Raw genomic sequence first — 27626 nt, 5'->3', positions numbered from 1 at the left:
AGTTGCCTGTGGCAGTCTTTCTTGGAGATCAACCGAAGCAGAAGAGTGGTATGAATAATGCAATATGACATTTTATACTTATTTCATATTCAGCAGGCTGTTGCAGCAGCTCTGACACTCCATTGTTCTCGTTTATTTCTAGTTTTATTGGTCGTGTGTATATATATATATATATATAGTTGTGATTACTAATTTAATTTCTGAAGATTAATAAAGGACAGTTTACCTTATTACACACTACTATGACATAAGACGTTCAAAGAATTTAAAGCCATCCAACAACAAAGGGTCAAAGCAGTTGACGTGCAGACGTGAGAGGACCTTGTGTCTTAACTGCGGTTACGTTATGAGCGAATAATGCGTTTAACGTTATCGCAGGCGTGTATGTTTTACATATTGCGGTTTTGCAAATTACCTTTGAAATGATAATTGGTCAGAATAATGTGTAGGGCTACAGTACTTTTATTGCTAACGTGCTACGTCGTCTCTCTAAAATCGGAAATGACGCAAATCCAAGCCGACAATAAGGCTTGCTGCTTGACCAATTGCGTACGAGATACTTTAAGCGACACTTTGACCTGCCAATAGGATTTAAGAATTTCATTCCGTCGCCGGTGTGCGCCATTGAGTTACGTATTCCAGCAGTTTCGACTCGGCGGTAACGCGGGCTGTCGAAGACGACAGGAAAGTACGTTCTGTTTGTTTTGGGGGTTAAAAAAAATCGTTTTACACATCATCTGCGTTTAAAGTGTATCATATCCTAACCCATTTAAAATAACCGAAATAAATCCTCTGGAGTAATATAACATTTAGCCACATCTCGCGCGATGCTAATGTTAGCTTGCTAATAGCAACCGTTGATAGCTTGCTAATCAGGAAGTGGCTAACATCTTAGCTTCTTTGTACTAGCATGATCTATTTCGTGTGAATCGGATTGTTTTGCAGGCAACTATACGTAAACGCCCTCATTGAATCTTTAAAATACTTATTCTGTGGCCTCTTGGTCTGCAACATGTTAGTTTTTCGCGGTCGATGTTCACTTATTTTCCGTCTGTACCACGTGTAGGGCCAAACCCCGGTGCAACAATGGTGAAGCTGTTCATCGGAAACCTGACCGAGGAGACGGGGAGGGACGAAATCGAAGCTCTGTTCACACCGTACGGCACAGTAACAGAATGTGCCAAGTACAAAAATTACGCCTTTGTCCACATGGATGACCGCAAGGCAGCCACGAAAGCCATCCGGGAGCTCAATCTCTATCAACTAAACGGCAGACCAATGAACGTGGAGCCCAGTCGAGGGAACAACCAAGGTCCGGTGAAGATCCATATCGCCAATGTGGAAAGGGGCTTTGAGAAAGAGCTGAGAGAGCTGTTTGAAGAATATGGCACAGTGTCGGAGTGTGCTATCGTAAAGAATTTTGCGTTTGTTCACATGGTCAACTCTGACGAAGCCATGGATGCCATTAAGGGCCTGGATAACACAAGGTTTCAAGGTAAGCTTAGTCGATTCTGCAACTAAAATATATATTAATTTGTAGAATAGGTTTTTCCTCCAAGAGAGGTCCAGATGAAGCTGGGGTGTAATTGAATCACTCCCTCCAAATGGCTGGTGACACCTAGTGGTCAGTCGCAGTTATAGCTAAAGATTTTGCATGATGGTAACAGGTTTGTACTTTGAACTCATCAAGTATTTCAATTAAATGTGTAACAATGCAGCAAAAAAACACATTAATGATCCAAATATGAAGCCTCAGTGTTAATATATCTTCTGTCTTCTCTCTCCTCCAGGACAAAACATCCATGTTCAGCTATCAAAAAGCAAGCCTGCCTGGGCTTCGGGAGAAGAAGATTATGGGCCACCACCACCACCACTTGGTCGAGGAGGCTTTTTCCCCCCTCATCCTCCGCATCCTCCGCGCTTCCATCCCGAGCCTCCATACGGAGGTCGCATGTCTTCTTACCCGCCTCCGCCCCCACCGCCACCTCCACCCAGGCGACCAATGTATCCCGAGCGCAGCTACGGCGAACGCGAAGCCTACGGCGGCGGCGGAGTGGTGGATTATTATGAGAAATTCCGTGCTCGTCCTTACGGCGCACCGGGTTACGAAGATAGGCGCCCTGGGGCCATCCCTCCACCACCACCGCCGCCCCCACCTTCGGCGATGCCAAGAGAACGCGTCGGGATGGGTACCCACGAAGGCTACGACCGACGGCCTATGCCCCATCCGCCTGCGCCCTACATGCAACGAGACCGCAGTCCCATTAGGCGAGCCCCCCACCCTCCTCCCCCGCCCGCTCCGGCAGCCGGAAACGGGTACTCGTACGAGCGCACCCGCTTCACCCCGCAGATGAAACCTCAGCCGTTTGCGCCGCCACCGTACGCCAGGAACAACTATGCACAAGGTGGTCCCATTCCTGCACCGCCGCAGCCTAGCTACGGCGGCTATCAGGCCCACGGAGTTTAACACGGAGGTGAGTACAAATCCTTGACCTCACAGGTTCCTCCGAGCAAAACAGGGTTTATGTGAGAATCATCCGAACCAAACTTAAGTAGATAAGACTCGTATGAAGTAGAATGGCGCTTTAGACCATCACTCGTCAGAGCTCCCTCGGATCTAATCGAGCCATCCATTCAGTGCTAGCGAGCGGAAAACTATGCTGTCATAAAAACAAGCAGTCTTGCGTGAATCTTGATTAAAACCCCTTCCTTGACGTGTGATATGCTCTCTCTCTCCAGGTTTAGAATATGTCAAGAACGCCGTCTGCTGATGCGCATGGTGCTATACGCCCCCCCCCGCTCCCGCACGTCTTTGGTGGATTGCGTTGCGTTCGCCGGAGACTTACTGGAAGATACTCGATTGCGGACAGCGACGTTCTTATCAAAAAACCAAACAAAAAAACATGCGATTCCTTGTTGCATTCACGCACATTTCTGAGTTGTCAATGCCTTTTCTGTTGCTGTGTTACTCTTCAAATTATCGGTGTTTGGGTTTCAGTGCTCAGTTCGGTGTGACGCATTACAACACTGCTTTTCAATCTTTTTCAGTTTTCATGGCCTCTAGAATTACGCCATTAATACCATTCTTTAAAATGTTATATTCAATCTTTGTAAACAAGTATTGTAGCCTTTGTGTAGACTGATTTTAGTTTCCCAATAAGTTTATAAAAAAAAAACCCGCGTCGGAGTGTTTATACACATACGCTTGTGTGGCGTTTAATAAAATAGTGGATTACTTGTCCAACTTGTACGCATGTAAAATCCAAATTTTTAGTTTTCTCTTTATGCTTTGTTCGTGTGTTTTTGTTTTCTCTCGCTGATATAGCAAGGTTGTGTATGGTTCTAGTTAGATTGCCTTTTTTTTTTTTCCCCCCTCTCTCGTTTGAAGGATTTTTAATAAACAGATGAACAAACGTGACGAGTTTTAACTGTCAAGTCATTGCTCGTCGCAAGCAGAGATCATAATCGCTGCGTGGAGATGCGATCACTATCCTCATCGGTTTGAACCTCGACAGTGGGTAGGTGTGGTCAGCCCCAGCGCTGAGAATTGACATTTTGTTTCAACTCAATTCTGATCGCACGCTTTCCAAACTCCCTGCTTTTGGCGCTTTAAAAAAAAATATATATATAAGCATGCGATTAGAAGAGGCTCTTTTGTGATCTTTAGGCATCTATTTATTAAATAAGATGAACTTTATAGCCAGTTAGCCGAACTTAAGTATTCCTCTGCACGTGGTCACAGTCAGCGCTTTCAATTACGTTCTGGTTAATAGATGAAGCAGTCTTATGAATTGGTGTTCTCAGTCTTTGCTCTTTTTAGGTTGTTAGACTCGCCCAGAGACCTCAAGCTCATGGTAGGTGCTACTTGAATGATGAGAGCCACACATGCCGGAGAGAGATCAGTTTCAGTTTAGTCCCAACTCTACTGTTAGCTGTTTTTGTTTTTTTTTGTGTGGTGTTAGCTGTTTGAAAATGTTAATTTTCCTCTTGTAAATGGTCTTTTCCTTTTGTCTGCAGGCCTGACGACTGCCGGGAGTCGATTCGGAGTCTGCAGTTTTTGAGGGATGTGCACTGAAAGAAACCTGGGGACCCGATGACCTCGCAATTGAAGCTTTTGGAGAATTTTTGATCTTCTTCACTCAGGGACACCAACACTACACATTTCAAGTTCATACATAGATTTTGCCACAGCGACGTGCCCTTTTTTATGAGGAAATATCCACCCGAGACCTTTTTTCTACCCTTTTCATAGACAGCAGTTTTTGTGCCTCGCCTACAGGGTGAAATACTTGACCATGAAGTAGTATTCATCCTGGACTAAACTTGGATCTTTCAAATTAGACACTTCTGTATTTTATTGGATCGCTTGGAGGTTGATGGACAATGTTCACATTTTTAGCTTTGATAAGATGTTTTTTTTATGACTGCTCTTTGTCCTCTTCCTTTGTGTAGATAAAGATGTGATTAAATTCAATACTGGTTGTGATTTTTTTTAAATGCAGAATTTGAATGTCAGACACGAATGAGTGTCAAAACATGAACATACCTGATTATAAAACACGAGTACTGTAATATAATGCAATTTTTGGTTAGTAAAAATAAATGCCGGAGTGATTTATATATATATATAAAAAAAAAAAGACTACAGCAAATCAGAAACTCCAAAAGATGGAGGGTTGTCAAGTGAGATGGTCATGAGCGTCTCATCATTCTCCAGAGGGACCTGAACTTGTGGTTGCCGTGGTATCGAATGTGCGCCCGTGTCCATGACTGGTAAAGTGGTGGGCTCGCATGTGCATGTTTCCCTGGAAGGAGGCACAGGCAGCACCTCCAGCTCCACCTCAAAGCTCTGCTTGGCCTCACCGGCCTCCCTGATGATCAATATCTCGTACTCGCCGAACCGGACCAGGGCCTTACTCGGGAGATCCGCCCTTTCCAAGAAGTCCAGGCTTGTGCCGTTCACGTACACTTTGACCGTCTGAGACAGGTTCTGGATGCTGAACAGCATCTCGGGGCTCTCGGGTGTGCGGTAAGCTTGAAGGGTCAGCTGTTTGCGAGACACCCGGGGGTCAACTAGGGCGAAGGTACAAGACTCGGCGTCACGTCCCAAGCGGAGAGACTCATCTGCCAGATGTTTGATTCTGTTGCCCAGTGGAAGCAGACTGTAAAGACCTTTGCAACTCTGCTGTGAGTGGTAGAACCTGATGCGGAGACATGTCAGGAGGTCCTCTTCTGTCTCCATTGTCTGGGACACATCCATTGTGAAGAAATCTGAGGCGAGAGATGAGTTAAAAAAGACATAAATCAGAAAACACATTTGTACTCAGCGTGTGCTGCTCTTACCTTATGTTGGCACTTATGTGTCGAGTTTTGTTGAAACGAGAACCAGGAAAACTGCTGCACAACGCAACTTTCTTTTTTCCTTTTTAAGGGGAGGTTGTAGTTCCTCCCTATGTCGTCACTCGCGAGACGGGAGGAGTTTGGGGGGGGGGTTATGCTGCGTTCCAAGACGATTTGAGGAGGGGGGGGGGGGGGGGGGGGGGTTGCATGAAAGCAGTGCCCTGAGGGTGATTGCAAGTCTGCAACAATTTTTTTGTTAGTAATATATTTAGAGAAAGTAGAATTGAAAAGATGTTTAAGTGGCTCTTTTAATTTTATTGCACTGAATTATTTTGTTACATAGGACATACAACTCTAACTACTCCCTCGAACATACCGCATATAACAGGATCAAATAGTATTAGACTAGTGCTGTTTATTACTGTACCTGTGAAACCAGCGGGGGGTGGTGGGGGGGGGAATTCCGTGATGGCGCAATTCCGTGATGGCGCAATTTGTTGCAAGGAAGTCACAGTAGACTACACATTAATGCAACGAGAAGTCGTGCGTACCTGGTTTCTATAAGTAACACCAGATACCTCGAATTAAAACAAACGACACGTTGCTGATTAAGACTTAAACATTGATTGTATTATTATTATTATTATTTTTAAATACCGTTACATTGAATACCCCATTTCTATCATCCGAACAATAGGGGGCAGTGTAAGTAAGATGATTCAACAGGAAGCGGAAGTGGGGTTGTCATTCTTCTAGGCCGCCGGATGCTGCACCAAACAAAAGGTAGGCGAGGTCCCTTTTTCTCATATTTTAAAAAGTATATTGCAATGCATTTGCTTATATCTTTTTTTTTAAGTAAAGGGGCCTTTTAGTTTGTGTTCCAGTCGGTCGTACGTGCTTTGTTTAAACGACATGGCACAATTTGCACGCTAGCCGAAGCTAACAGATTCGGCTAACGTGAGTGGCTTACTATTTCTAAGAACATATAACATAAATAAAAATGACCCAACTGTTGCACCACAAGCCGCACTGTTGTTGTAAACAATCGCTATGCGAATGGCAGAAATCTCGCATTATATATAGTGTAATATTGGTGTAAAAAAATAGCGCCGGGTTGAATGAATGGCAGCCATTTTGCGGAGACAAAGGGTCCATTTACCACTACCATTCATCGAAAACGCCTCTTAAAGTGTAATATGTTGTCCACTGGCACACACAAGCTGCAAAGATGGCACTGTTTGTTTTCATTTGTTTAAACAGATCGTTTAACATGGTGAAGATTTTTGTCGGGAACCTGCCCCAAGAGGCAACTGAGGAGGAAATCCAGGCCCTCTTCACGGAGCACGGCACAGTCACGGAATGCTCCATCGTCAAAAACTTCGCTTTCGTCCACATGGATGACCGCAGGGCTGCAACGAAAGCCATCAAGGCCCTGCATCTCCACAAGCTCCACGGCTCTGCGATCAACGTTGAGGCCAGCCACGGGAAGAACTACGGCGCGGTCAAGCTGCATGTGGCCAATGTGGAAAGGGGAATGGACGAAGAGCTCCGTACATTGTTTGAAGAGTATGGCAGGGTCACGGAATGTGCCATTATCAAGAATTTTGCTTTTGTGCATATGTCTAATTCTGATGAGGCCATGGATGCCATCCAGGGAATCGACAATACTGAATTTCATGGTAAGTGCGCCACATGGCGTGTCTGTGTCACAGTGTCGGCTACCTGTGTTTAACGCGCTTCCCCCCTGTTGCATCCAGGTAAACGTATCCACGTGCAGATTTCCAAAAGTCGTCCCCGCGACGAGCAGGAGGAGTACCCTCCTCCCCCAGACGGTGGCTTTTGGCCCCCGCCTTTTCCAGGAAACAGGCCTGAGCCCCCCCCACCGGGCTTCATGAGAGGTCGCCCCATGGGCCCAGGTTATCCCGCCCCACCTTTGCCACCCCCTCCCCCCAGGCGAGCTGTGTACCCCGAGCGTCCTTACGAGGGCGATCGAAGCGGTTACGGCGTGGTTGATTACTACGAAAAGTACAGAGCCCGCCCTTACGGGATGGGTCCGGGCGGTCCGCCGCCGCCGCCTCCGCCGCCTCCTCCCCCGCCCGGCGTTGCGCGAGACCGTCTCATGAACCCGCCGCTCGACCCGTACGAGCGTCGGCCGCCTCCGCCCCCTCCTCCGTCGGCGTACTATGCCCGAGATCGCAGCCCTCACCGCAGAGCGCCTAACGAGGCCGTTCCTCCTAACGGTAACGGCTACGCCTACGAGCGCTCCCGTATCGCTCCCGTTACCCGTGTCCCGCCGTACGGAATTCCTCGACCCAGGGACCCCTATGCACCGCGACTGCCGCCTCCACCGCCGCCGCCTGCACGCTACGCTTATTAAGCGCGCGGGCCCAGCATTTGAAGTTAAGGTGAGAATAGTCGGGAATGTAGAAGTCGAAATGTAAACGTGTCCCCACGCGATGTAGATGCAGAAAGAGCCGCATGTGGAGGGCGTAAACTAAACTCTTGGAATGAGTTGCTCTTGTCCGTGTGTACGGTTAAACGTCACGACGAAGCCCCGCGATTCCGGATCGTTTGTGCGGAAGTGAAGCCAAAGCACACGGCGCTTCAGGCTCTGTGCCAACACCCTTCACTCTTATTTGCTCTTTTTCAGGATCGTCGTTCGTCTTCGTCGCCTCTCGCCACCATCGGATGTTCGTGACGCTTTCCACTTCCTGTCTGCGGCGGAGCGCGTTAATGTTCCCCTGCAATGCAAAGGAACTGAAATGCCGACGTCCACGTCTTGTTTTTATTGTTTTTGGTCCAGTATTTACACAAACCCCTCCTTGATTGTTTCTATTGTGATGTAGAAAATGTAATCTTTAAGCGTTTTAAAAATTAGATTCTAATTTGTGACTTTTTGATAGCAGGTCTTAGTCAAACCTGTGAGTGTAAATGTCGACGCACTTTGGTATTAAACGCGGAGCAGCTCTTTGCGCTCAACAAAAACGACCCTGTTGAACGTGACTTGTGAAAACTGGACGTGCTTAAACCGTTGCTCGGGGCGCTCTTGTACCAACATATACCCTGTCTCCAAATGACTTATTTGTGCAGTCTTGTAAAATAAACCCAGCGGGAAAAACACCCATTGTGGCCCTTTTAAAAAAATTTGATAAAAGTAATCTCGACGAGCCATGTCCTCATAAAAATGTCGTACGAGCTGTTGTCATAAACAAACAAACGAAAAAATCGTCAAACAATGGCCCCGCCTCCGTTTGTAGCTCCTGCGCAGCCCAGTCACCGACCTTTAGTGTGGGGGAGGGCATGGAAAAGATGAGAACCTCCAAAATCAACAGGTAAGTCGAAGGGAGATCCACATCTGTTGTGAGTTCAAACCATTACAATTATTTGTATTGTTTTCATGCTGTTTTCCAGTTGAGGTATTTATGACAGTTAAGTATTTTGTGTGTGTGTTGGAATCATGTTTGGAATTGATTGCTTGGGCTCAATTTTAACAACTACATTGGATTAATCACTCATTTTCGTATAGGAAATGTTTCATTAGAAGGAGAAATGCTTTTGTAGTATGACCCGCATGAATAAAGTTTTTTTTAGTTTTTTTACAAAAAAGTTATTTTTGTTATTGCCCCACACACAAACAGCATAGTTTAGATTCTGCCTTTACGTAGTGTAGTTTGTTCTAATACAGTTAAATGAAATATAGTGCAATAAATACTTTGATTGTAGATGCTATTTTCTTAAACAGCAATTATTTTTAATGAATTTGTAAAACGTGACCTGCTTGAAAAAGGTGACAGTATAATAATAAAAAGTCTAATCGAAAGAATTAACTTTGGAAACCCAACCGTGTTTGCTACATTGATGCAATGCTGCCATATGTCCAAAAGGCGGCAGAACAACCTCTCATTTGCAACACACTAAAATGACGTCACGAGTATCAAGTCGCAAACACGCAGTCTGTAGTCACTAACGTGAAATTGATGGCGGCTCACAAGACTCAACACGACTCAAAGTTCGGGATTTATATCTGGTGAAATTTAAAAAATGCAACAGGTGAACTTAAACGTTTCTGTTCAATGTTTCAGTTGTTAATTTTGCCATTCCCATTTTTACAGGTAATCAAGTTGTGCATGTGCTGAAACGTTCAACAGTCGAACATACAAATGTTTAAAGTCAGATTAAGATCACCTATAGGTTGTGTTTTAAGGCTCATCCTGAAATTTCACCCACTATCCCTAAACTTTTGTGATGTGGTGGTTTCCTGGCCTTTGCATTGTGTGAGGCCACGCATGGCAGCGTCGTGTCAACGTGCCCTAAAATCTGAAATGGTTTTAATGTGTGTCAGGCAGGGCTGCGAGCTGACCACCCGAGTGCCACTTTTGGCCACTGTGGTTTGTTGTAACTTTCCACTGCTTCAATTGAGCAAGCTTTGAAATGAGTGTACTTCCTGCTGGTGTTGTACACCAAAAAAAATGTGCCGCGTATGTTGTTTGACCCTTGCAAACAATGTTGTAAAACGGAGCAGGCAAAACCGCATCAGCATCCTGTTAGGGGGCCAAAACGGAGAACCACACGGGTTCAATGTGAGACATTAACCACTGTTTATTTAAAAACAAAATGCCTCACCAAAAATATATATAAAATCCTCTTTACAAATGTCCTCATTTAATTTTTAGCATTGATGTTACTTTCTTGTTTTAGCGGGAATGAAGGCCAAAACAATTTTCAACATTATATATATATATATATATATATATATATATATATATATATATATATATATATATATATATATATATTGTTTTTTTTTACAGTCTTGACGTCGTTGATGTTGATCAATCCAAATTATTGAGTCGCAATCCGGAGTAAACGCTGTCCTCCGGCTCTCTGTGTCTCCTGCTGTTGGACTGTCTCTTTTTGAAGTCCAGAGCCACGTACGGCAAAGCGTCGTCATCCACGTTCTGTAGAAAACACAATTTCGCCATTTTGGACATGAAAAGTGTGCGGGAGGGTGCGTATTGTCGTTGAAATAATTAGTGGACCAACCTCGTCGTCCGCATTATCTTCTGGAGAATCTGCTTGTGGCGTTTTCACTGTTAACAGAATCAAATGATATTTTTTCTCTCCTTGTGCAAGTAAAAGAACATAAAAGTATCACCTGAAAGAAGGTCATCTCTCCGGCTCTTTTTGCAAAGGAGACGCGTAAGAAAGACATTGACGATGACGGACACGAGGAGAGATGCAAGCAGACAATGCGTTAACACGCTGTACACGTGTTTCCTTGCACCTGTGAGAAAACACACAATATACGTTTTTTTTTTCTCCCCCAGAATAACTTTCTAGGTCGAATTTAGCGTGCACCTCCTATGTCCATCCTCGACCCCTTTCCGAACACGATCTCCCCACAGGAGGCCACGGCGCAGTAGTACGTCCCGGCGTCAGTTAGCGCGGCGTTCCGCTTGGACAGCATGTAATCGCAACTCCCCTTTGACGCCGTCGCGCAGCCGCTGCCGCTCTCCGAGTGGACGTACAATAAGTGGGAGTCGCCCGAGGCCTTTCGGAACCAGTAGACGGCGTGCCCCCCGTCGCTGCTTCCGGGGTGCATGGTGCAGTTCAGGGTGGCAGAGCCCCCCGGGGGCACTGTGATTGATGTTGGATGCTGGATGACGGACAGGCGACTGGATTCTGAAACAGAACTGAAATAAACTCAGCGAGGAGCCATGTTTGGTCATTCGAGGGCTCGCAAATACCTGGCAAATTATTGACACTAAAAAGTACAGAATAAAATGGGAAATGTGAAAATTAGGGGTGTCAAAATTAGTGCTTTAATTTTGAGTTCATTTAAAGTTGCTTTAACTCCACTATTTTTTTTTTTAAACACGTGATTAATGAAAGCCTCTGCTGGGGGAATTCCAGTCGCAACGCAGCAGACACGGCCACGTCAACATTTAGCAGTAGTACATTTAATAATAATTAGAGCTGTCAAATGATTTTTTTTTTAATCAGATTAATCACATCTTAGAATTTTGATTAATTGCTTAATAAAAAGCCTTCTTTATTTACAATTTTCCCCCCGCCAAATTTGAAGAGCACCAGTTTTATGTTAAATATTTTGACATTTAATGTTATGAGGACGTCTTCAACATTTTTGGATCCACTGCACACGCTCCTCGTCCTCTTTTTCTAATCAGTTAATTACTTGCATAATTTAAAATGGAAAAAAATGACCCCGATATTTTGACATATATCTTCATATATTCTAAATGTGATACGCAAACATTAATTAAATGCTTTACTTGAATGCATGAAATTAACACAACCTGTGCTACCTTAAACGTAGCCATCCGGTGTCACGCTGAAGGATAATCTATTGTCAAAATTAATTGTGCGATTAATCTGCGTTAATTCATGATTAATGTGATAATTTTTTTGTGATTAATTAATCAATTAACGCTTTAACTTTGACAGCACTAATAATAATGCATATGTTCCTAAAGACTGGGTTCAAGTTGTATTTTGCAATTTTAAAAGTTTCTCAAGTTACTTCATGCAAGATTAGATGGCTCTGAATATGAAAAGAAAAATGCACTGAGCTGTCACTGATGTCTTACAAATGCAATTTTGCCATCTAGTGGCAGAAAAAAGGACACACAAATCAATATCAGATTCGTTTTTTTACAGTATGGTAATCTTTTTAATTTTAGCTAAATTTTATGAATTACTATAAAATTACTGTATCAATTACTAAAAAAATGCAGCCATATTTCTATTAGTTTAACATTTTTGTCCACTTATGTTAAGAGTATGAAAACTTGGGAAAACATTTTTGTAAATTTTTTGTACATTTAGAACAGATATAACATTTGCGATTAATAATGAGTTAACTACTGAAGTCATGCGATTAATTGCCATTAAAAATTTAATCGCCTGACTACTAGGGATTTTTTTTTAAATCAATGCCAGTCAGCACGAGGAGTCAACTCTTGAGTAGTCACCGATACCAATTATCGATACCACTAGTACTTTAGATACAAAAAAATCCCTAATACAAAGATGATATATCCCAACGTAGCATTGAAGCAAATTAATGGCAATTATCTATTCTTATAATTTCTAGTTCCTGATTGTAAAATGGCCACCAGTATCAACCACCGTCGCGAGTACCGAGACCTCTGAAATTAGGTTCTGGTAACTGTCCGATACTCATACTCATCCCTAATTTTTGGCACCAAAAAAAGCAGTTACATCGTTTCAGAGAAATTCTCTAAAAAAATAAAGTGGTGACGAGAAATAAGCTATTGATTATTAAAGCTGGTGGGGTTTTTAACGCTACTTTTTTGTATTTCAAAATAGCCACCGACGCAGTGCACTATTCGACTTGACCGAGTGATTATTTTGTCATTATTTCCTAACAGGCATGTGCGTGTACTCCTACAGCAGCCCCCTTTCCGTAGTGTTAATTGTGTTAACAGCAATAAATACCGAAGTTAAGTCCATTCACTTCCGTTTTTTAAATTGCGTGAATCATTTTGGGTTGCTTCCAAAATGTTCCCCATTTCTGCCAGTTACGGGCCAAAAGAAAAGAGGCGGCATACCTTTCACAAGCAAAAAGATCCCACTGTTAAAGCTCATGATGTTGAGGCTGCTCTGGCCGCAGTAGTACATGGCCGTGTCTGAGACCTGCACGTTAGAAATGTTCAGGCGGAGGACGTTTTCCCCGGGGTCAAGCGCCATCCGCTTGCTGAACTCCGTCGCTATCTGGCGGCCGCTGGAGGTTTGCCCGTAGACGTAGAAGCACGACACTATTTGGGGTTTGTCGCCCGCGACCTGCTTGTACCAGCACAGATATTTGTCGCCCGAGTCAAAGTAGCAGGGGAGGCTGATGTTATCGCCCAGGCTGGCAAAAAGCACACTACCATCTGAAATGCATACAAAGGGACGTTACAAAAGTTTTTGCTTCATTTTCTGGAGATAAAAAGTTGTGAATGGCATGACTTACGGGCTCTCAAAAGAGCGGCCACGAGTATGCAGAGCTTGAACATCCCGTTCGCCGTTGAGACTTCTACCTTAATGGAGGTCAAAAGCACGCACGCCTCCACCAGTGGAACAAAAACATTGTCTTCTTGTCACAAAGGCGGAGATTTGTGTCGTATGAGCTTGTGCAACGATGTTTAAAATTCTCTCGTGTGCTTTTTTCTCTCTCTCTCTCGCGACATTTGGTGTCATGTTGTACTTGACTTGTTCACCCCAGTGATGACCCGCATGACACTCAGTTGCTATTATCTTGCAACGCAACGTTTATTCATCCAAAATGTTTTTCAGTACACACAAAACATAATGCTGTCCATTTCCATTTGCAACAAAGTTCATCGCTGATGGTTGTTACTTTTCCCAAAATTGTATTTAGTTGACGTGACACCCGGGGATATGGATCAAAATAATTTACAATACAGGATTTAAAGTCAAAGTCAACCAAAACATTTTGTTTACAATAGCATGTTCTATGCAGCCCCACTAGTCTAAACACGGCATTTCTGATTAAATCATTCACTGCCGTTGACGGCTATAGACGTCAAAAATGCATTTGAACTATTTCTATTAGTCAAATATTTGTTTCCACTTTTGTTAACAAGAGTGCGAAAACCTATACTTTTTTTTATTGTACATTTAGAACAGATATAAAATTTGTGATTAATCGTGAGTTAACTAGTGAAGTCATGCGATTAATTACAATTAAAATTTTAATCGCCTTCATTTTTTATAAACTTTTACTTTTTTTTTAATCGTGTCAGGTGAATACAAATTTTCATTGTAATTAATCACATGGCTTCAATAATTAACTCACGATTAATCACAAATTTGATATCTATTCTAAATGTACAATATATATTTTTAAGGTTTTCATACTCTTATTAACAAAAGCGAAAAACTAATCGAAATAGTTAAAATTTTTGACGTCTACCGTTCAACCCGTTTTTATCCATCTCAGGAGGCAGCCATTTTGTCACTTGCTGTCGACTTGAAATTACATCACAGCTCAGGGCTCAAGTAACGACCAATCATGGCTTAGCTCAGAACGAAACATAACCAGACTCAGAAAACAGATGAGTCGTGATTGGTTGTTACCTGAGCCTTGAGCAACTGTGATGTCATTTTCAGCCGACAGCAAGTGGCAAAATGGCCGCCCAATGAGATAAATAAAAACGGCTGGATTTTGCTGCTTTATTCATTTGTGTTTAGATTAGTTGGGCTGCATAGAAAATATTGTTGTAAAGAAAATTTTTGGGTTGACTTCTCTCTTTTTTTTTTAAGTGCATTACTTGTCCCTACCTTAGCCAATTAAAAGCCCTGACATAAATGTGACATCACATACGTCTCAAATAGAAAAGTACTGATAATGTATACAAAGTACTGACTCTCTCCGTCCTGATGAGAGTATCTATTATTTCGAGAATGAAAGACGTAAATCAGGATTTCAAAGGGGTCTTTGGAATCTTTTCCCCCTGGATGCAAAGTCTCTTTGAAAAGATCATTTTTGTCCACTTTCCTTGTCTGCATCCGGATGAGCTCTGGTGCTCCAGACTGTCTCTTTGCCAGCGTTTTGGCCTCGACCGGAGCAGGGCAGCGACTTTCGCAGCTCCAGCCGGGCGTCTGCGCACAGGAAGATGTAGAAGAGGGGATCGAGCATCGTGTTGAGGCTGGTCAGCCCGTAGCACAGGCGGTAGAGCAAGAAGATGGAGCGTTCCAGCGCGCACGGCTCGTCTGCCTGCAGCAACGACACAAATCTATATCCGCCCACAAGGTGGTAGGGTCCGAACACAGCGATGAAGTTGACCGTGATGACCACAAGGATGCCCACGATCTTGTGACGCTCGTGGGCTGACAGGGAGGGGGAGTGTCGCAGTGTGACCCAGATGTGGGCTGAGGTGTAGCTGAAAGTATGAAAAAGGAAAGATATAGGTGATTATGGGATGCAACACTCTTGGGTCAGAAGTAACCCAGTTATGGATCGAAAATGGACCGATCTACTTTATGGGTCAATTTGACCCAACTTTCTGGGTTGTTAGGCACAAAAAAGAAGGCATCTATGTGTAAAACAACCCAGAAAATTGGGTCAGCTCCTATACTGGGTCAATTTGACCCAAATTTCTGGGTTGTTTTGCAAAAAAAAAAAAAACATGGACACTTTTGGTTAATACATCCAAGAAAGTTGGGTCAGCTCCACTACTGGGTCTATTTGACCCAACATTCTGGTTTGTTTTATACAAAATGTCCCTTTTTTTTAAGTCTATCTGGGTCAATTAGACCCAACTCTTGTCTTATACAAATTTTTGACCCAAAGTTGAGTCAAATTAATCCAAGTGGAGGATCTGACCCAACTTTATGGGTTGTTTTATATCAAATGTCCTCTATTTTTTTTATTTATTTGCAAAACAACCCCGAAAGTTGGGTCAAATTGACCCAAGTAGAGGATCTGACCCAACTTACTGGGTTGTTTTATACAAAATGACCCAAATTGACCCAAGTAGAGGATCTGTCCATTTTTGATCCATAATTGGGTTATTTTTGACCAAACTTTTTAGAGTGAACTGTTTGTGGTGTAACGTACCCGAGTATGGCGCACGGCAACAGGAAGCCCAGAGCCACAGTGGTGATCTTGAAGTGAGCATATCTGGGGCTGACATTATACCGCTCCAGGCACAGTAGTTGCTCCGAGTGAAAAACGGATGGCAAGAGTCCGAAAAGGCAGAAGAGAAAGGTGAGCGTCCACACCGCCAAGCCCGACACGGCAGCCACCCGGATCGTCCTCACCCTGCGGCTGCTCAGCGGGAACACGATGGCCAGGCAGCGGTCCAACGCTATCAGGCACAGGAACATGACACTGGCGTAGACATTGACGTAAAAGACGTAGCCCACCAGCTCGCAGGTGAGCCGACCGTAGGGCCAGCGGTGGGCACCCTGCAGGTACAGGATCCACAGGGGCAAGGTGAGCAGCTGCAGGAGGTCCGACAGAAGCAAGTTGAGGATGTAGACCAGCTGGCAGCCACCGCTGCCGGATCGGCCCAGGTGGTACAACCCCCAGAGGGACAGCAGGTTACAGGGCAGGCCCACAGTGAAGACCAGGCCGTAGATGCAAGTCAGACCCAGTACGTCCGTGTCCAGGGGGAGACCGCAGCTGTCATTGGACATGTCGAACGCCGGACGCCTTGGCGTGATGCGCTGCTAGCCATTCAAGACGTGGGAAAAGCCAAGCTAAGGGCACAAATAAACACCTGCAGCACAGAGAGAAAGAACAAAAGCGTACTGCTACTTCATCTCGACCTCGTTGCTGACGGAGCCGCGCTCAACAAGTGCTGGGAACGTGGCTTCTGGACCGACTTTTGTCCATTCTTTGATCGTTTCCTCCACAGGAAGCCAACTTCTTGGGTTTTAAGGGCAACATCCTGAGACAAGAGAACGCCTTTCGGGCTCGAACAAAAACATACAGATGATGTGGTCACGCTGCATGCTGCAAATCCGCAATAATTAACACTTTGTTGTGGGATACATTATCGATTCGCATTATTTGTTGTTATTTTTAGTTTTTGTATTGATTATTAATTTTTTAAATTGGCTTTATCAGACCAGGGCTGTAATTAGTACAAAATAGAAGAGATGATTCTGATATGGACATACAGCTCAAAAAGACCTCACAGGAGAAACGACCTTTCACGTACAGGATTTACAACATTGCAGAAATCAGACCAAGATTTGCAATGTCAAGGATTCCATGTCCTTAAGTGTTATGTACTTTGCTCCGGCACAACTGGGAGGGAAAACACAATTGGAATTGTCTTGGGAAAGAATGGCTTCGTGGAGACAATTGGCTTCAGGAAGTATTTAAAAAAAAAAGAAAAGGGAAAGCTTGTTCGTATCCAATCCTTTATTTTGTTCCCTTGAAAATATCACCAGACTGATTTATTGATAAAAAAAAAAACATACATACATACTACATAATGACTAACGAACCGACCCAAGACACTCCCACCACACACAGACGAGCTTGACCTGGCCACCTTTTGTACCCTTTGATTCCTTTGAGTTCAGTGGTCATGTATATTGGCGACCAATATCAACAAACAAAAGCGCCCTCAGTCAACCAGAGAACATTTCATTCCCGTTTCATCTTTCTCCCGAACCTCCGACAGCAGACGGCCTTACAGATAAAAATGGACGCCCACACAAAAACTCCAACAACACCAAAGATGAGAAGAACCACGTCCACGCAAAAGTAAGAGTACCAGGGGAGACTGTACGCCACTGGGCGCAGATGCGACGCTCCCTTGTGCCTGGTGACGTACTCGATCCAGTAGATGGCGGTTTCCAAAGGAGGCGTCGGCCGATCGTGATGGAGGTGAGAGAGTCGACGCATGTTATCGCGGTAGGTCGGAGTCTCCAGAATATCCTTGAGAGCCTCCAGGAAGCCTTCCTTCGTGAGCGAGTTGGCCTCCACCACCCGGGCTGCCCCACGCACCTTCAACCGTAGAAGATTGTCAAACTGGTCGAAGAGCAACGGCAAGCCGAGGACTGGAACGCCGTGGTAGATGGCCTCGTACATCCCGTTGGTGCCCCCGTGAGCAACAAATGCACGGGTTTTGGGGTGTCCTAAGAGGTCTTTCTGAGGCAACCAATCCACCAGCAGGGTGTTGTTGCCCAAGGATGAAGGCTTTTCTCCCTTGATTCTCCAGATCACCTTCTGGGGCAGCTGAGCGAAGGCCGCCGCGATGGCCTCAGTGACATCACGGGGCAGGGCTGACACCAGCGTTCCCAAAGACATCACCACCAGCCCGTGCTCTCCTGAGCTCTCCACGAAGGCTTCCAGATCAGGAGGCAAGGGCCGGGCCGCCTCGCACTGGAAGCCCCCGATGTAGACCACGTTTGGCATGGTCGGCCGTGGGAGCTCGAAGACAAAGTCTGACCTCACCAACCAGATATCCGCCGCTTGCTCCAAGGTCAGCAAGTCTGTTTTGGGAGGAAAGTGGCGCTGGAAGAGATCGGCGTATGCCGGGTTTATGTAAAAGTGGAATTCAACGAGGCTGTAAATGTAATGTAGCGTGTTCTTAAGCCGTCCCTGAAAATCCATCTGATCATGGAGCTCACTTCCGGACACAGGCACGTAAGAGAGCGGGGAGGGGGCTATGGCGAAGTGGGCCTCGCCATTGTTCATCCATCGTACGTTGAAAACCATCGGCAGCTTGAGGTAATTCCCCAGAAGCACCCCCACCGTCAAGCCCGGGTCGGTTAACATCAGATCAAACTTGGCCTCTCGCAGCTTCTTCATGAAAACTGGGTTGTCAATCATTTCCGCGGCTGCTTCGGCGAGTATCCTATGACCCATCGCCAACATGTTTGTGATTAAGCGCTGCTGGTAGAAGGTCCTGAAAAAAACGGCGGACTTGCGGACCTCCATAACATCTGAGAGGATTTTATTGTAATAGTCCTTTCTGGTGCCGTCCTCCAACATGGTGGCGGTGATAGAAGTATAAAAGGAGGCATTGGTCGGGATGTACCAGCTGTTGGGGGAGTGCAGCACCGTGAGTTGGTGGCCTCGGGAGTGTAGTTCTTTCAGGATCACCGCCATGTTGATCCAGTGGCTGCCGTCCACCGGCACCACCAGGATCCTGCTGCTGTCGCATCCGGCCGGCCATAGCCACAGGAAGCCCAATGAGGCAAGGAGCACTGCCAGGACCTTGGACATTTCCTGGGAGAGACGATAAGCAGCATGAGGAAGCGTGAAGTTTACTTTATTTGAAGTCGTTAAATCACAAGTACTATGCATATGTGCATATATACATATATGGATACATGCAGACACTAGTATGTATATATGCACAATGGAATACATGTACCGCCGTTACGTAATCAGATTGCAAAAAAAAAAAGAAGTAACTATTCCATTACAGTTACAGGAAAAAACATGTAATCAGATTACAGGTATATTTATTAAAAATGGGGATTACTTCGAGGGATTACATTTTCTACGATGAGAGAGAGTGTGAAAGAGGGCGAGAAAGTGAGAGAGAGAGAGAGAGGACAGCGTGAGAGTGGAAGCGTTGCTACATGTCCGGGAGGTGGGAACGAAGGAACTGACTCGTCGTGTCCTCCACACGCGGGCAGTTTGAAAAAGCTTCATGGAAAAATGGCGACCGGTATTCACTGGAACTTACTCGGAGCGAAAGTTTGAGCTGAGAGTCCAGCGGCATGCTACGTGCTGTAGCTTCTTGCTAGCTAGCCCGCTGGCCTACAACCATAATGCGAGTTACACCTTCCAAACAAATCTTTCTCCATATCTATCTATCTATCTATCTATCTATCTATCTATCTATCTATCTATCTATCTATCTATCTAGCTATCTATCTATCTATCTATCTATCTATCTATCTATCTATCTATCTAGCTATCTATCTATCTATCTATCTATCTATCTAATCTGAGGTGTGGTTGCTTTCAGTGACAGTTCGAAAAACAGCATATGGCCTTCAATCAATCAATCAATCAATCATTCAATCAATCAACAGCCTACATGCTTTTTAATTACACAAGGATTTTTGCTATTTGTAGGCTGCCCGGGTCCTCATCACCCGCAAATAGCAGGGGCACATTGTATAGAATATACTGTATATTGTGGTGATATTTATTTTTATTTTGTCTTCATGAGCATACTCAATATTGGCGTAATCCAAAAGTAATCCAGTTACATTACTTTATTATTATGGTACTTGGATTACGTTACTAACTACATTTTTTAGCAGGTAACTTGTAACTGTAATGGATTACATTTGAAAAGTAACCCTCCCAACTATGAGCACTTTTATTCTCCCTTTTATTCTTTCCTAATATTTAAATGACTGAATGAAAGAATCCTCATATAATAATGGTGACAAGCGGATAAATAGTGCAAACTGCTCAATAGCTCACCTCAGTTGTGTTTTTTTCTTTTAAAATCCACAAATTTGCCTCCTAACGCTGTGATTCTCTGTAGCACTGAACAAACTAGCTGCCGGCCGGGTCAGAGTCCAACTTTGAGTTAATGATCGTGTGACGTGTGGCGAAACGTGAAAGCCAGGCAGTAATTTCTGAAGCACAGACTGAAATGCAAATCATTATAGGCAGACCATTTTTTGTCACACTCCTTAAAGCAACCTTCAGTTTATGTTGATTATGGCGACGCCATATGGACAAAAGCGGTAATGTTATACCTGAAGGAAGACCACATTTCCCATGAGGACAAGCGCATTGTGTCATTTTTGAGCTCACGCCAGTCAAATTGGCTTTCGACTTTGTAATGAATGGGGAAAAGATGAAGTGACATATGCCATAAAGCACATTTGTAGTTTTTTTGTGTGGCAGTGTTCCTACCATCCTCCTCATAGTTGTTTAGTGCCAGTAAAAATGATACAGACCTCCTCAGGCCATGGCAAAGGTACCATTCAACTAGTTTTAAGTCAATGTTTCATCACAAGAGTTATGAAAATATTTTATTAAGGTTGAAAAGCTCCTTAGTGCTACTTTAAATTGTGCTGCTCATTCTGATGTACGGCAGTCTTGTTATATGGTAATGTTTGTGTTCACATATCCGTTGCTTAAAATGAAAGTCAACCTTAAGCATTTCTTGACAATAATATGTTATATGTGACCTCACTGGCCTAGACATGACATTCTGATTAATAATACATTTGTGGAATATGAGTTATGCAACAAAATCTAGCTGTTTTTATCCATCTGAGGGGGCAGCCATTTTGCCACTTGCTGTCGACCGAAGATGACATCACAGTTTCCCAGGGCTCAGGCAACGACCAATCGTAGCTCACCTGTTTCCTGAAGCTGAGCTGTCATTTGTTGTTACCTGAGACCTGAGCAACTGTGATGTCATTTTCACTGGACAGCAAGTGGCAAAATGGCCGCCTTCTGATATTGATTAAGAACTACTGGGTTTTACTGCTTAAATCATATTTCACTAACACAATATTAACCAGAATACTGTATTTAGACTAGTGGGGCTGCTTAGAACATATTATTGTCAAGATTTTTTGGGGGGGGGGTTGACTTTGGTTGACACTGCCACATAGAAGCTAATTGTTAGCCCACCTAATGGAGTTTCCCATTGTATGTTAGCATTAAAGTAGCCGAGGCTATGTAGTGGCTGAAAATAAACGGGATTGACAGTAACCTTCAGCTGAAAGTATCCTAGTATCGTAAGCCTACTAGAACATCAAAACTTTAGCTCATTTTAACAGGTGGTGTGTGCTTACTCCTATTTAACATAAATTGAAGCAAGATGCTGAGATCGAGTTTCTGGAAAATTCCTTGCAGTTTCTTGAGTCCTTAATCAACCCGAGGAGAGAGTGTGACGGCAGTGACGCCAAGGTCACGCATAGCACAGGGAAAATAACGTGCTCAAGTGAACTAACCAAAGACCTGAATAGAGGAAGAACAATAATAATAATCACATTTATTTGCACCTTCTCAAGGTCCATCTGGAAGCCAAAAACGCGGATAAAACTCTCAGGACGCTCGCTGGCCCACGAAGGCTTCCTTCCTGCAATTGTCCCCACAACTGGTGATCGCGGCACATTTGATTCCCAGTGTACTCCTTCGACAGCCGCTTTTGTTTGTTTTCTCAGTGGCGTTTTATGGTGCAGTCATTTTGCAGGGTTTTCACACGAAGCCCCGGCGTTCGTGTAAATCACTGGAGACAGCTTTGGAAAGTTTCGCGCATGCTGTGAAAAGACTTCTCACTTGAATTTTTTATTTTTTTTTATTCTATCACCATACTAATAATACAGGAGCAGTTTAGGTGGAATTATATGACAAACTTAATTATAATATCATCATAAATTAGTGACGTCTCCACCTTTACGACATGATGTGACAAATGTAGAAGCTTAATCAGCTGTTTGGTGACATTCCAACGAGTGGCGACGTCCTCGGACCAGATCAGATATCAGCGCCTTGCCGTCTGAACAAGACACAAAGTCCCAGAATGTTGCTCTCAGCTTCGGCAATGACGCAAAGGGGTGAAGAACGTTTTTTTCAGGGCGCCATATTGACGAATGTGATGGGATGTTTTCGGGCTTGGATTTCGCGAGATATTTGGCACCAGGTGCACGGACCGCAGCAGCAAGCGTAGATGCAGTCCTGGCAAACTGTACCCTGTGGACAGAATGCATACAAGACTAATTCGAATTGAAGCAGGGCATTTCTTGGTCGGTTCATAAAAAGTCTACACAACCCTGTTTGAATGCTAGGTTTAAAAAATAAAATAAAAATATGTCATTTAAAAGCTTTTCCCATCATTAACGTGATCTATTACCACTATAATTCATTCATTTTTCAAAATAAATTTTTCAAAAATTTAAATAACTTGGTTTGCAAAAGTATGCACACCCTCTCATAATTGGAATATAGTGCACCAATCTTAGGCTGAAGCTTTTGAGCTAACACAGATTGCTATTTTGAATTGTTCATAAGTCTGTTCCAGCTGAAAAAATATGTATTTTGGTGATGAGCAGTGTTATGTTTGTGCCCTTTGGAATGAAGAGCAAAAGGTTCATGCATGCTTTCATCAGATTTTTTACATCTCCCAAACTTATGTAGGTAAATGCGTACTGTTCCGATGAAACCAAGGATCACAATTCCAAAAGGCATATTTAGGTCTGTTTTTCATTTCAGCTAGAACTGACACACAAGTGGAAAGGAATTATGAACAGTTCAAAATAGCAAGTCAGCTTGTCATAAAAACCTTGCATTTGAACAGGGGTGTGTAGACTTTAAAAAAAAAAAATCCACTGTACATCTCTATCAGTGAGGTGGAACAATCCAATTATCTATATTTCCCATTTTGTGTACCTGTATGCCGTAGCGCTGGCGTACGGACACCCTGAGGGCGGTGGTCATGGGTGGGATGGACCCAAAGGCGTCCAGCAACGGCAGGCAAAGGCACTCGCCGGCGTCGTGCGACGTTTTACACGTGAAGCACGGAAGGCACCAGCAGGCGAAACAACCTGGAAAGAGGAATATTTGAACGCCGTGCCCGCATCACGTCGTGACTTTATCACATAAGGCATCAAGTGCAGCTGAACTAAGCGTGCCTTAAAACCTCCGTGCAACGCTTCATCTCCAATATGAAGCTTCATTTCCCTGACGCTAAATCATGCCTAGCCATCATTTGCACCCTGGCATGGAATTGCTGCAGCACAGGAGAAAGCTTGCTCACATTGGGGCAGGTCGTCGAAGCAGTCGCAGATGTCCGAGCTCCACTGGTTGTTCAGGCTGGTCATGGTGGTTAAGGTGAAGGGCTTGGGTTGGTTCAACTGTTGAGACATAGCTGCGGTTTTCGGGGGGGGGTGGCGATGAAATATGGGAGTCAAAGCTGAGGAAGGCCAAACAGACGTTCACAATCATGAAATGAACCAAGCCATTAATCAAAGGCAAAAACATGACTGAAGACGTCATGCATATGCAAACATTCAAAAAAGATGACAAACGGGACAAACTTACATGAGTGGAACTCGTATATGATCCGGTTAGAAGAGACAGCCACTGATGCACGAGCCCCCATTTTATAGCCGCACGGCCTGGTCGCACGAACTCGTCGGGCCGGTCCAATAGCGTGCGACAACGAAATTCGACAGCGACTGATTCTCCTGATTAGATCATCGTGATGCAAAAAAATGAATGTTCAGTGCTGTCCTGTTGTACGCACGTGCCTAATGCATTGCAACATGTGTGTGTGTGTTTTTTGTAGTTTTTATTGCAATATTTTAGTTCAGGATCAGAGACTTGTGCTGACATTTTGATGACTTAATCAAGCAATATATTATGTTTTGTTTTTAATTTAGATTTGTAAATATACCTTTAAAAATCCATGGATAATTTTTTTTTTCACAACAATTATTTTTTACTTCTGGACACATAGTTACAATAATTTGGGTTCAATTCCATTGAGCATTAAAAAAGGGAAACATTTGTGTTTTTAGTTGTATTATATTCATAAAGAAACACAATAAATTTCATGGTGGCACACGACTTTTGTACTATGTAAACATTTTCAATCCAACATGTCGGACAGCAAACAGGCAGTTCTGCTGGAGTACCGCAGGGCTCAATACTGAATCCTGTTTCATTCGATCATGTCAATAACGTACTCAATTTATGCAGGAATATAAAAATCTAGTTCTAAACTGTATTCAACTGGCATTCCAATTTCAGTACATTTGTGATTACATCGAGACTAATTTATCATCATTTCAGTGTTGATTTTTTTTTTTGGGTGTAACTTGGAACAAAACTGCCTTGTCAAGATAGCCAAGGCCCTGTGGGTCAGACTAAGTGCGCCCCCTGCAGGCGAGTCAATTCGTCCGAGGTCGAGGAGGAGGACGAAGAGGAGGAGGCGTGAGCTGCAGCTCTCCTTTTCAGCTCTCTGGAGATCTGGAGCCAAGATAGCAGGTAGCAGCAGCATCCGTACAGGCAGTCACCCCACACACTCCCCTGGAAGAGAGCGCGAGTGGGAAGCTCCAACCAAAGGTGAACATTTACATACACTCACAACTCCATACCATGCTGCCAGCATTTCTAAATCATCACATAAAATGGTTGCGAGAGTCTCCACTGACGAAAGAAGTGGAGCTAAACAATGCAACGGAGTATCATGCTTCAAGTAGATGAAATTCTACAGTGGAGTACACGCCTGGATCATTGTCCTTAAGTTGCCTGCATTTCACACTGGAAAATGTTTTGAAAAGAAATCTCAGTTTTTTTTGCGAAATCTGAGCGCTTGCTCCGCGGCCCACTCCGCCTCCGGAGGAGCCAACATTACCAACCACCTCCTTCTTTCATGGCAGTGCTCCAACTACAGTAACAGCCGCCCCCACCTGGATCTTTGTTTTTCAATACTTACCCATGCGGTCTCCAAAAGTCACCGTAATGCCTATTAGTGTTGCCAAGGTCTCAGATTTCAATCATAATAGGGTGGAACATGCTGATATGGGTACTATTGTTCCATGTGGGTAATGTTAAGACTGGAAAGGTAGTCTCTGAAATATGTCCTCTAAATGGAGTGTTGTTGAGAACCCTGCAAAATGTAATCATAAAAATAAAACAAAAGAGAGACAATGAGGCGCTCTAAAGTGGCCAGGTAAGTGCATAGCCCCCATTCACAAAGTGGCTGTCAAGTCGAGCTTTATGTTAATGTTAACTCTGGAAAGGTAGTCCCTGCAATATGTCCTCTAAATGGAGTGTTGTTGAGAACCCTGCAAAATTGAATCATAAAAAGAAAAAAGAAAAAGAGACAATGAGGCGCTCTAAAGTGGCCAGGTAAGGGCATAGCCCCCATTCACAAAGTGGCTGTCAAGTCGAGCTTTATGTTAATGTTAACACTGGAAAGGTAGTCCCTGAAATATGTCTTCTAAAAAGAAAAAAAAGAGGGACAATGAGGCGCTCTAAAGTGGCCAGGTAAGTGCATAGCCCCTATTCACAAAGTGGCTGTCAAGTCGAGCTTTATGTTAATGTTAACTCTGGAAAGGTAGTCCCTGAAATATGTCCTCTAAATGGAGTGTTGTTGAGAACCCTGCAAAATTGAATCATAAAAAGAAAAAAGAAAAAGAGAGACAATGAGGCGCTCTAAAGTGGCCAGGTAAGGGCATAGCCCCCATTCACAAAGTGGCTGTCAAGTCGAGCTTTATGTTAATGTTAACTCTGGAAAGGTAGTCTCTGCAATATGTCCTCTAAATGGAGTGTTGTTGAGAACCCTGCAAAATTGAATCATAAAAAGAAAAAGAGAGACAATGAGGCGCTCTAAAGTGGCCAGGTAAGGGCATAGCCCCCATTCACAAAGTGGCTGTCAAGTCGAGCTTTATGTTAATGTTAACACTGGAAAGGTAGTCCCTGCAATATGTCTTCTAAAAAGAAAAAAAAGAGGGACAATGAGGCGCTCTAAAGTGGCCAGGTAAGTGCATAGCCCCTATTCACAAAGTGGCTGTCAAGTCGAGCTTTATGTTAATGTTAACACTGGAAAGGTAGTCCCTGAAATATGTCCTCTAAATGGAGTGTTGTTGAGAACCCTGTAAAATTAAATGATCAAAAAAAGAGAGAGAGAGAGACAATGAGGCACTCTAAACCAGCCAGGTAAGCGCATAGCCCCTGGCTGTCTAATGGGTGTACCTGTATGCCGTATCTTTCCCTGACAGAGGCTCTCACCGCGAGGGAGGCCGGGGGCACGCAGCCAAGACAGTCCAGCAGTGGCAGAAGGGGACACACGCCCGCCTTCCTCGCCACTTGGCAGGTGAACACCGGGAGGCAGCATAGAGCAAAGCAGCCTGTACAAACAAATCCGATGAGGTCATCACATATGATGTCATCAGACCCCCCCCCCCCCCCACCCCCCCCCCCCCCGAGTACACCTACAGTCTCCCACGTCTTGATGGCAAGCACACAAGCCTGTGCTCCATTGAGCCCCCTCCTGGATGCGCCTCCTTTGCGGCTGGGCCCTGATCACATGACGAGACATCTAAAAAATAAGGCCCAGCCTAATCAAAAAAAATAAATAAATATATGTTTGTAATTATTTCTATAATAAGGAAACATTCTACTTTATAAAACAGTTTGCGCATCAGGGTTGAATGCTTCAATTCAATTCATTGTGCTGCCCCTTCTGAAGTGCCCACCTTGGCCAATGGGGGGCAGTATAATACAGTTATGCAGTCGACAACGAAGAAGACTCATGGACGACAGTCATTTTTCACAGAAGATAATGGCTGGTGTCAAAATGTCAAAAATTGGATACATTTAATCCTTTTTCACAAATTGACGCTGTTGGTCAGTCCCCAATGACTCAGCACAATAACTATTTTCTTTACTCATTAACATAAAAGCATGACTTCCTTTTGTTAGTCGTCCAGTAACATCGTAGCTTTGGCAACTCCGTTAGACCGGATACGACCTTGCTGACTTTAGTCAGTCTTTAGCTCAGGAGTCTTCAATCAGTGATCTTTTGGTGAAGACAAAGCAATTAAGTGGATGTTTAATGAAGAAGAAAAAAGCACAACTTACCTGACTTGCAAACTCCTTGAAAGTCCACTTCAACTCTTTGTGCTTGGTTCTTTTCAACACACAGTGTTTTTGGTGTCAACACGAAATTGACACTGTTTTGGTGTAAACACGTCCCCCGTTCCCGTGTGATTCTGCTGACACAAACACTTCATCACTAGTTTCTTGTGAAGTTGAAAAACATAAAAAAGTCTACAAAAAA

General features: G+C 44.0%; 8 protein-coding genes across 12 annotated transcripts; 2 read left to right on the top strand and 6 right to left on the bottom strand.

The window, feature by feature from the left end:
* The first annotated feature begins 448 nt into the window (after positions 1 to 448).
* On the top strand, positions 449 to 4474 carry LOC147159422 (RNA-binding protein 4.1-like). 2 transcript variants are annotated; one of them, XM_086059957.1, is made up of 4 exons: positions 449 to 688; positions 1067 to 1495; positions 1791 to 2474; positions 4018 to 4474. In XM_086059957.1, the coding sequence occupies exons 2-3, from the start codon at positions 1087 to 1089 to the stop codon at positions 2465 to 2467; spliced, it is 1086 nt and encodes a 361-aa protein (XP_085916083.1). In that variant the 5' UTR covers positions 449 to 688; positions 1067 to 1086; the 3' UTR covers positions 2468 to 2474; positions 4018 to 4474. The 2 variants fall into 2 exon arrangements, with proteins under 2 accessions (XP_085916083.1, XP_085916082.1); XM_086059956.1 differs by having other exon boundaries at positions 450 to 688; positions 2740 to 4474.
* A 125-nt stretch (positions 4475 to 4599) lies between these two features.
* On the bottom strand, positions 4600 to 5443 carry tifa (TRAF interacting protein with forkhead associated domain). The gene is made up of 2 exons (XM_086059958.1): positions 5344 to 5443; positions 4600 to 5271 (listed from the first exon to the last, which is right to left on the bottom strand). The coding sequence occupies exon 2, from the start codon at positions 5258 to 5260 to the stop codon at positions 4643 to 4645; it is 618 nt and encodes a 205-aa protein (XP_085916084.1). The 5' UTR covers positions 5261 to 5271; positions 5344 to 5443; the 3' UTR covers positions 4600 to 4642.
* Positions 5444 to 6070: 627 nt separating this feature from the next.
* Positions 6071 to 8460, top strand: LOC147159420 (RNA-binding protein 4.1-like). Its single transcript, XM_086058336.1, has 4 exons — positions 6071 to 6123; positions 6601 to 7019; positions 7098 to 7745; positions 7991 to 8460. The coding sequence occupies exons 2-3, from the start codon at positions 6611 to 6613 to the stop codon at positions 7715 to 7717; spliced, it is 1029 nt and encodes a 342-aa protein (XP_085914462.1). The 5' UTR covers positions 6071 to 6123; positions 6601 to 6610; the 3' UTR covers positions 7718 to 7745; positions 7991 to 8460.
* Positions 8461 to 10146: 1686 nt separating this feature from the next.
* On the bottom strand, positions 10147 to 13449 carry LOC147159419 (uncharacterized). 2 transcript variants are annotated; one of them, XM_086058337.1, is made up of 6 exons: positions 13337 to 13449; positions 12933 to 13256; positions 10699 to 11022; positions 10496 to 10624; positions 10384 to 10430; positions 10154 to 10298 (listed from the first exon to the last, which is right to left on the bottom strand). In XM_086058337.1, exons 1-6 carry the CDS (start codon positions 13377 to 13379, stop codon positions 10173 to 10175), a joined length of 993 nt encoding a protein of 330 aa, XP_085914463.1. In that variant the 5' UTR covers positions 13380 to 13449; the 3' UTR covers positions 10154 to 10172. The 2 variants fall into 2 exon arrangements, with proteins under 2 accessions (XP_085914464.1, XP_085914463.1); XM_086058338.1 differs by lacking the exon at positions 10384 to 10430 and having other exon boundaries at positions 10147 to 10329; positions 10492 to 10624.
* A 147-nt stretch (positions 13450 to 13596) lies between these two features.
* Positions 13597 to 16560, bottom strand: LOC147159418 (G protein-coupled receptor 4). The gene is made up of 2 exons (XM_086058340.1): positions 15947 to 16560; positions 13597 to 15269 (listed from the first exon to the last, which is right to left on the bottom strand). Exons 1-2 carry the CDS (start codon positions 16525 to 16527, stop codon positions 14867 to 14869), a joined length of 984 nt encoding a protein of 327 aa, XP_085914466.1. The 5' UTR covers positions 16528 to 16560; the 3' UTR covers positions 13597 to 14866.
* Positions 16561 to 17052: 492 nt separating this feature from the next.
* ugt5g1 (UDP glucuronosyltransferase 5 family, polypeptide G1) lies at positions 17053 to 20399 on the bottom strand. The gene is made up of 2 exons (XM_086058335.1): positions 20297 to 20399; positions 17053 to 19078 (listed from the first exon to the last, which is right to left on the bottom strand). The coding sequence occupies exon 2, from the start codon at positions 19073 to 19075 to the stop codon at positions 17489 to 17491; it is 1587 nt and encodes a 528-aa protein (XP_085914461.1). The 5' UTR covers positions 19076 to 19078; positions 20297 to 20399; the 3' UTR covers positions 17053 to 17488.
* A 1411-nt stretch (positions 20400 to 21810) lies between these two features.
* ponzr4 (plac8 onzin related protein 4) lies at positions 21811 to 24648 on the bottom strand. The gene is made up of 4 exons (XM_086059850.1): positions 23879 to 24648; positions 23595 to 23750; positions 23228 to 23382; positions 21811 to 22531 (listed from the first exon to the last, which is right to left on the bottom strand). Exons 1-4 carry the CDS (start codon positions 23937 to 23939, stop codon positions 22412 to 22414), a joined length of 492 nt encoding a protein of 163 aa, XP_085915976.1. The 5' UTR covers positions 23940 to 24648; the 3' UTR covers positions 21811 to 22411.
* LOC147159415 (placenta-specific gene 8 protein-like) lies at positions 24544 to 27552 on the bottom strand. Of its 3 annotated transcripts, none has more exons than XM_086059851.1 (4): positions 27428 to 27552; positions 26783 to 26904; positions 26540 to 26694; positions 24544 to 24868 (listed from the first exon to the last, which is right to left on the bottom strand). In XM_086059851.1, exons 2-4 carry the CDS (start codon positions 26883 to 26885, stop codon positions 24701 to 24703), a joined length of 426 nt encoding a protein of 141 aa, XP_085915977.1. In that variant the 5' UTR covers positions 26886 to 26904; positions 27428 to 27552; the 3' UTR covers positions 24544 to 24700. The 3 variants fall into 3 exon arrangements, with proteins under 3 accessions (XP_085915977.1, XP_085915980.1, XP_085915979.1); XM_086059854.1 differs by having other exon boundaries at positions 26576 to 26694; XM_086059853.1 differs by having other exon boundaries at positions 26783 to 26885; positions 27428 to 27471.
* Between the last annotated feature and the right edge of the window lie 74 nt (positions 27553 to 27626).

Source organism: Leptonotus elevatus, chromosome 17, assembly GCF_054856555.1.
Source record: "Leptonotus elevatus isolate MCC_2025b chromosome 17, RoL_Lele_1.0, whole genome shotgun sequence".
NCBI lineage: Eukaryota > Metazoa > Chordata > Actinopteri > Syngnathiformes > Syngnathidae > Leptonotus > Leptonotus elevatus.
Note: the sequence above shows the minus strand (reverse complement) of the source record. Positions and strands in the feature narration are given on the sequence as shown.

What these genes read in the sequence shown, in the direction of transcription:
- ugt5g1 (XM_086058335.1), bottom strand. Translation starts at nt 19,075, where the DNA reads ATGTCCAAGGTCCTGGCAGTGCTCCTTGCCTCATTGGGCTTCCTGTGG.
- LOC147159420 (XM_086058336.1), top strand. Translation starts at nt 6,611, where the DNA reads ATGGTGAAGATTTTTGTCGGGAACCTGCCCCAAGAGGCAACTGAGGAG. An exon ending in CGACAATACTGAATTTCATG is followed by an intron (nt 7,020 to 7,097) that starts GTAAGTGCGCCA and finishes TGTTGCATCCAG; the next exon opens with GTAAACGTATCCACGTGCAG.
- ponzr4 (XM_086059850.1), bottom strand. Translation starts at nt 23,939, where the DNA reads ATGGGGGCTCGTGCATCAGTGGCTGTCTCTTCTAACCGGATCATATAC. An exon ending in CATATACGAGTTCCACTCAT is followed by an intron (nt 23,751 to 23,878) that starts GTAAGTTTGTCC and finishes GGCCTTCCTCAG; the next exon opens with CTTTGACTCCCATATTTCAT. An exon ending in CTTCGACGACCTGCCCCAAT is followed by an intron (nt 23,383 to 23,594) that starts GTGAGCAAGCTT and finishes TCCTCTTTCCAG; the next exon opens with GTTGTTTCGCCTGCTGGTGC.
- LOC147159422 (XM_086059957.1), top strand. Translation starts at nt 1,087, where the DNA reads ATGGTGAAGCTGTTCATCGGAAACCTGACCGAGGAGACGGGGAGGGAC. An exon ending in GGATAACACAAGGTTTCAAG is followed by an intron (nt 1,496 to 1,790) that starts GTAAGCTTAGTC and finishes TCTCTCCTCCAG; the next exon opens with GACAAAACATCCATGTTCAG.
- tifa (XM_086059958.1), bottom strand. Translation starts at nt 5,260, where the DNA reads ATGGATGTGTCCCAGACAATGGAGACAGAAGAGGACCTCCTGACATGT.
- LOC147159419 (XM_086058337.1), bottom strand. Translation starts at nt 13,379, where the DNA reads ATGTTCAAGCTCTGCATACTCGTGGCCGCTCTTTTGAGAGCCC. An exon ending in GGCCGCTCTTTTGAGAGCCC is followed by an intron (nt 13,257 to 13,336) that starts GTAAGTCATGCC and finishes TATGCATTTCAG; the next exon opens with ATGGTAGTGTGCTTTTTGCC. An exon ending in GATCTTTTTGCTTGTGAAAG is followed by an intron (nt 11,023 to 12,932) that starts GTATGCCGCCTC and finishes GTTCTGTTTCAG; the next exon opens with AATCCAGTCGCCTGTCCGTC.
- LOC147159418 (XM_086058340.1), bottom strand. Translation starts at nt 16,527, where the DNA reads ATGTCCAATGACAGCTGCGGTCTCCCCCTGGACACGGACGTACTGGGT. An exon ending in TTGCCGTGCGCCATACTCGG is followed by an intron (nt 15,270 to 15,946) that starts GTACGTTACACC and finishes TCATACTTTCAG; the next exon opens with CTACACCTCAGCCCACATCT.
- LOC147159415 (XM_086059851.1), bottom strand. Translation starts at nt 26,885, where the DNA reads ATGTCTCGTCATGTGATCAGGGCCCAGCCGCAAAGGAGGCGCATCCAG. An exon ending in CCATCAAGACGTGGGAGACT is followed by an intron (nt 26,695 to 26,782) that starts GTAGGTGTACTC and finishes TTGTTTGTACAG; the next exon opens with GCTGCTTTGCTCTATGCTGC. An exon ending in GGGAAAGATACGGCATACAG is followed by an intron (nt 24,869 to 26,539) that starts GTACACCCATTA and finishes GCTCTCTTCCAG; the next exon opens with GGGAGTGTGTGGGGTGACTG.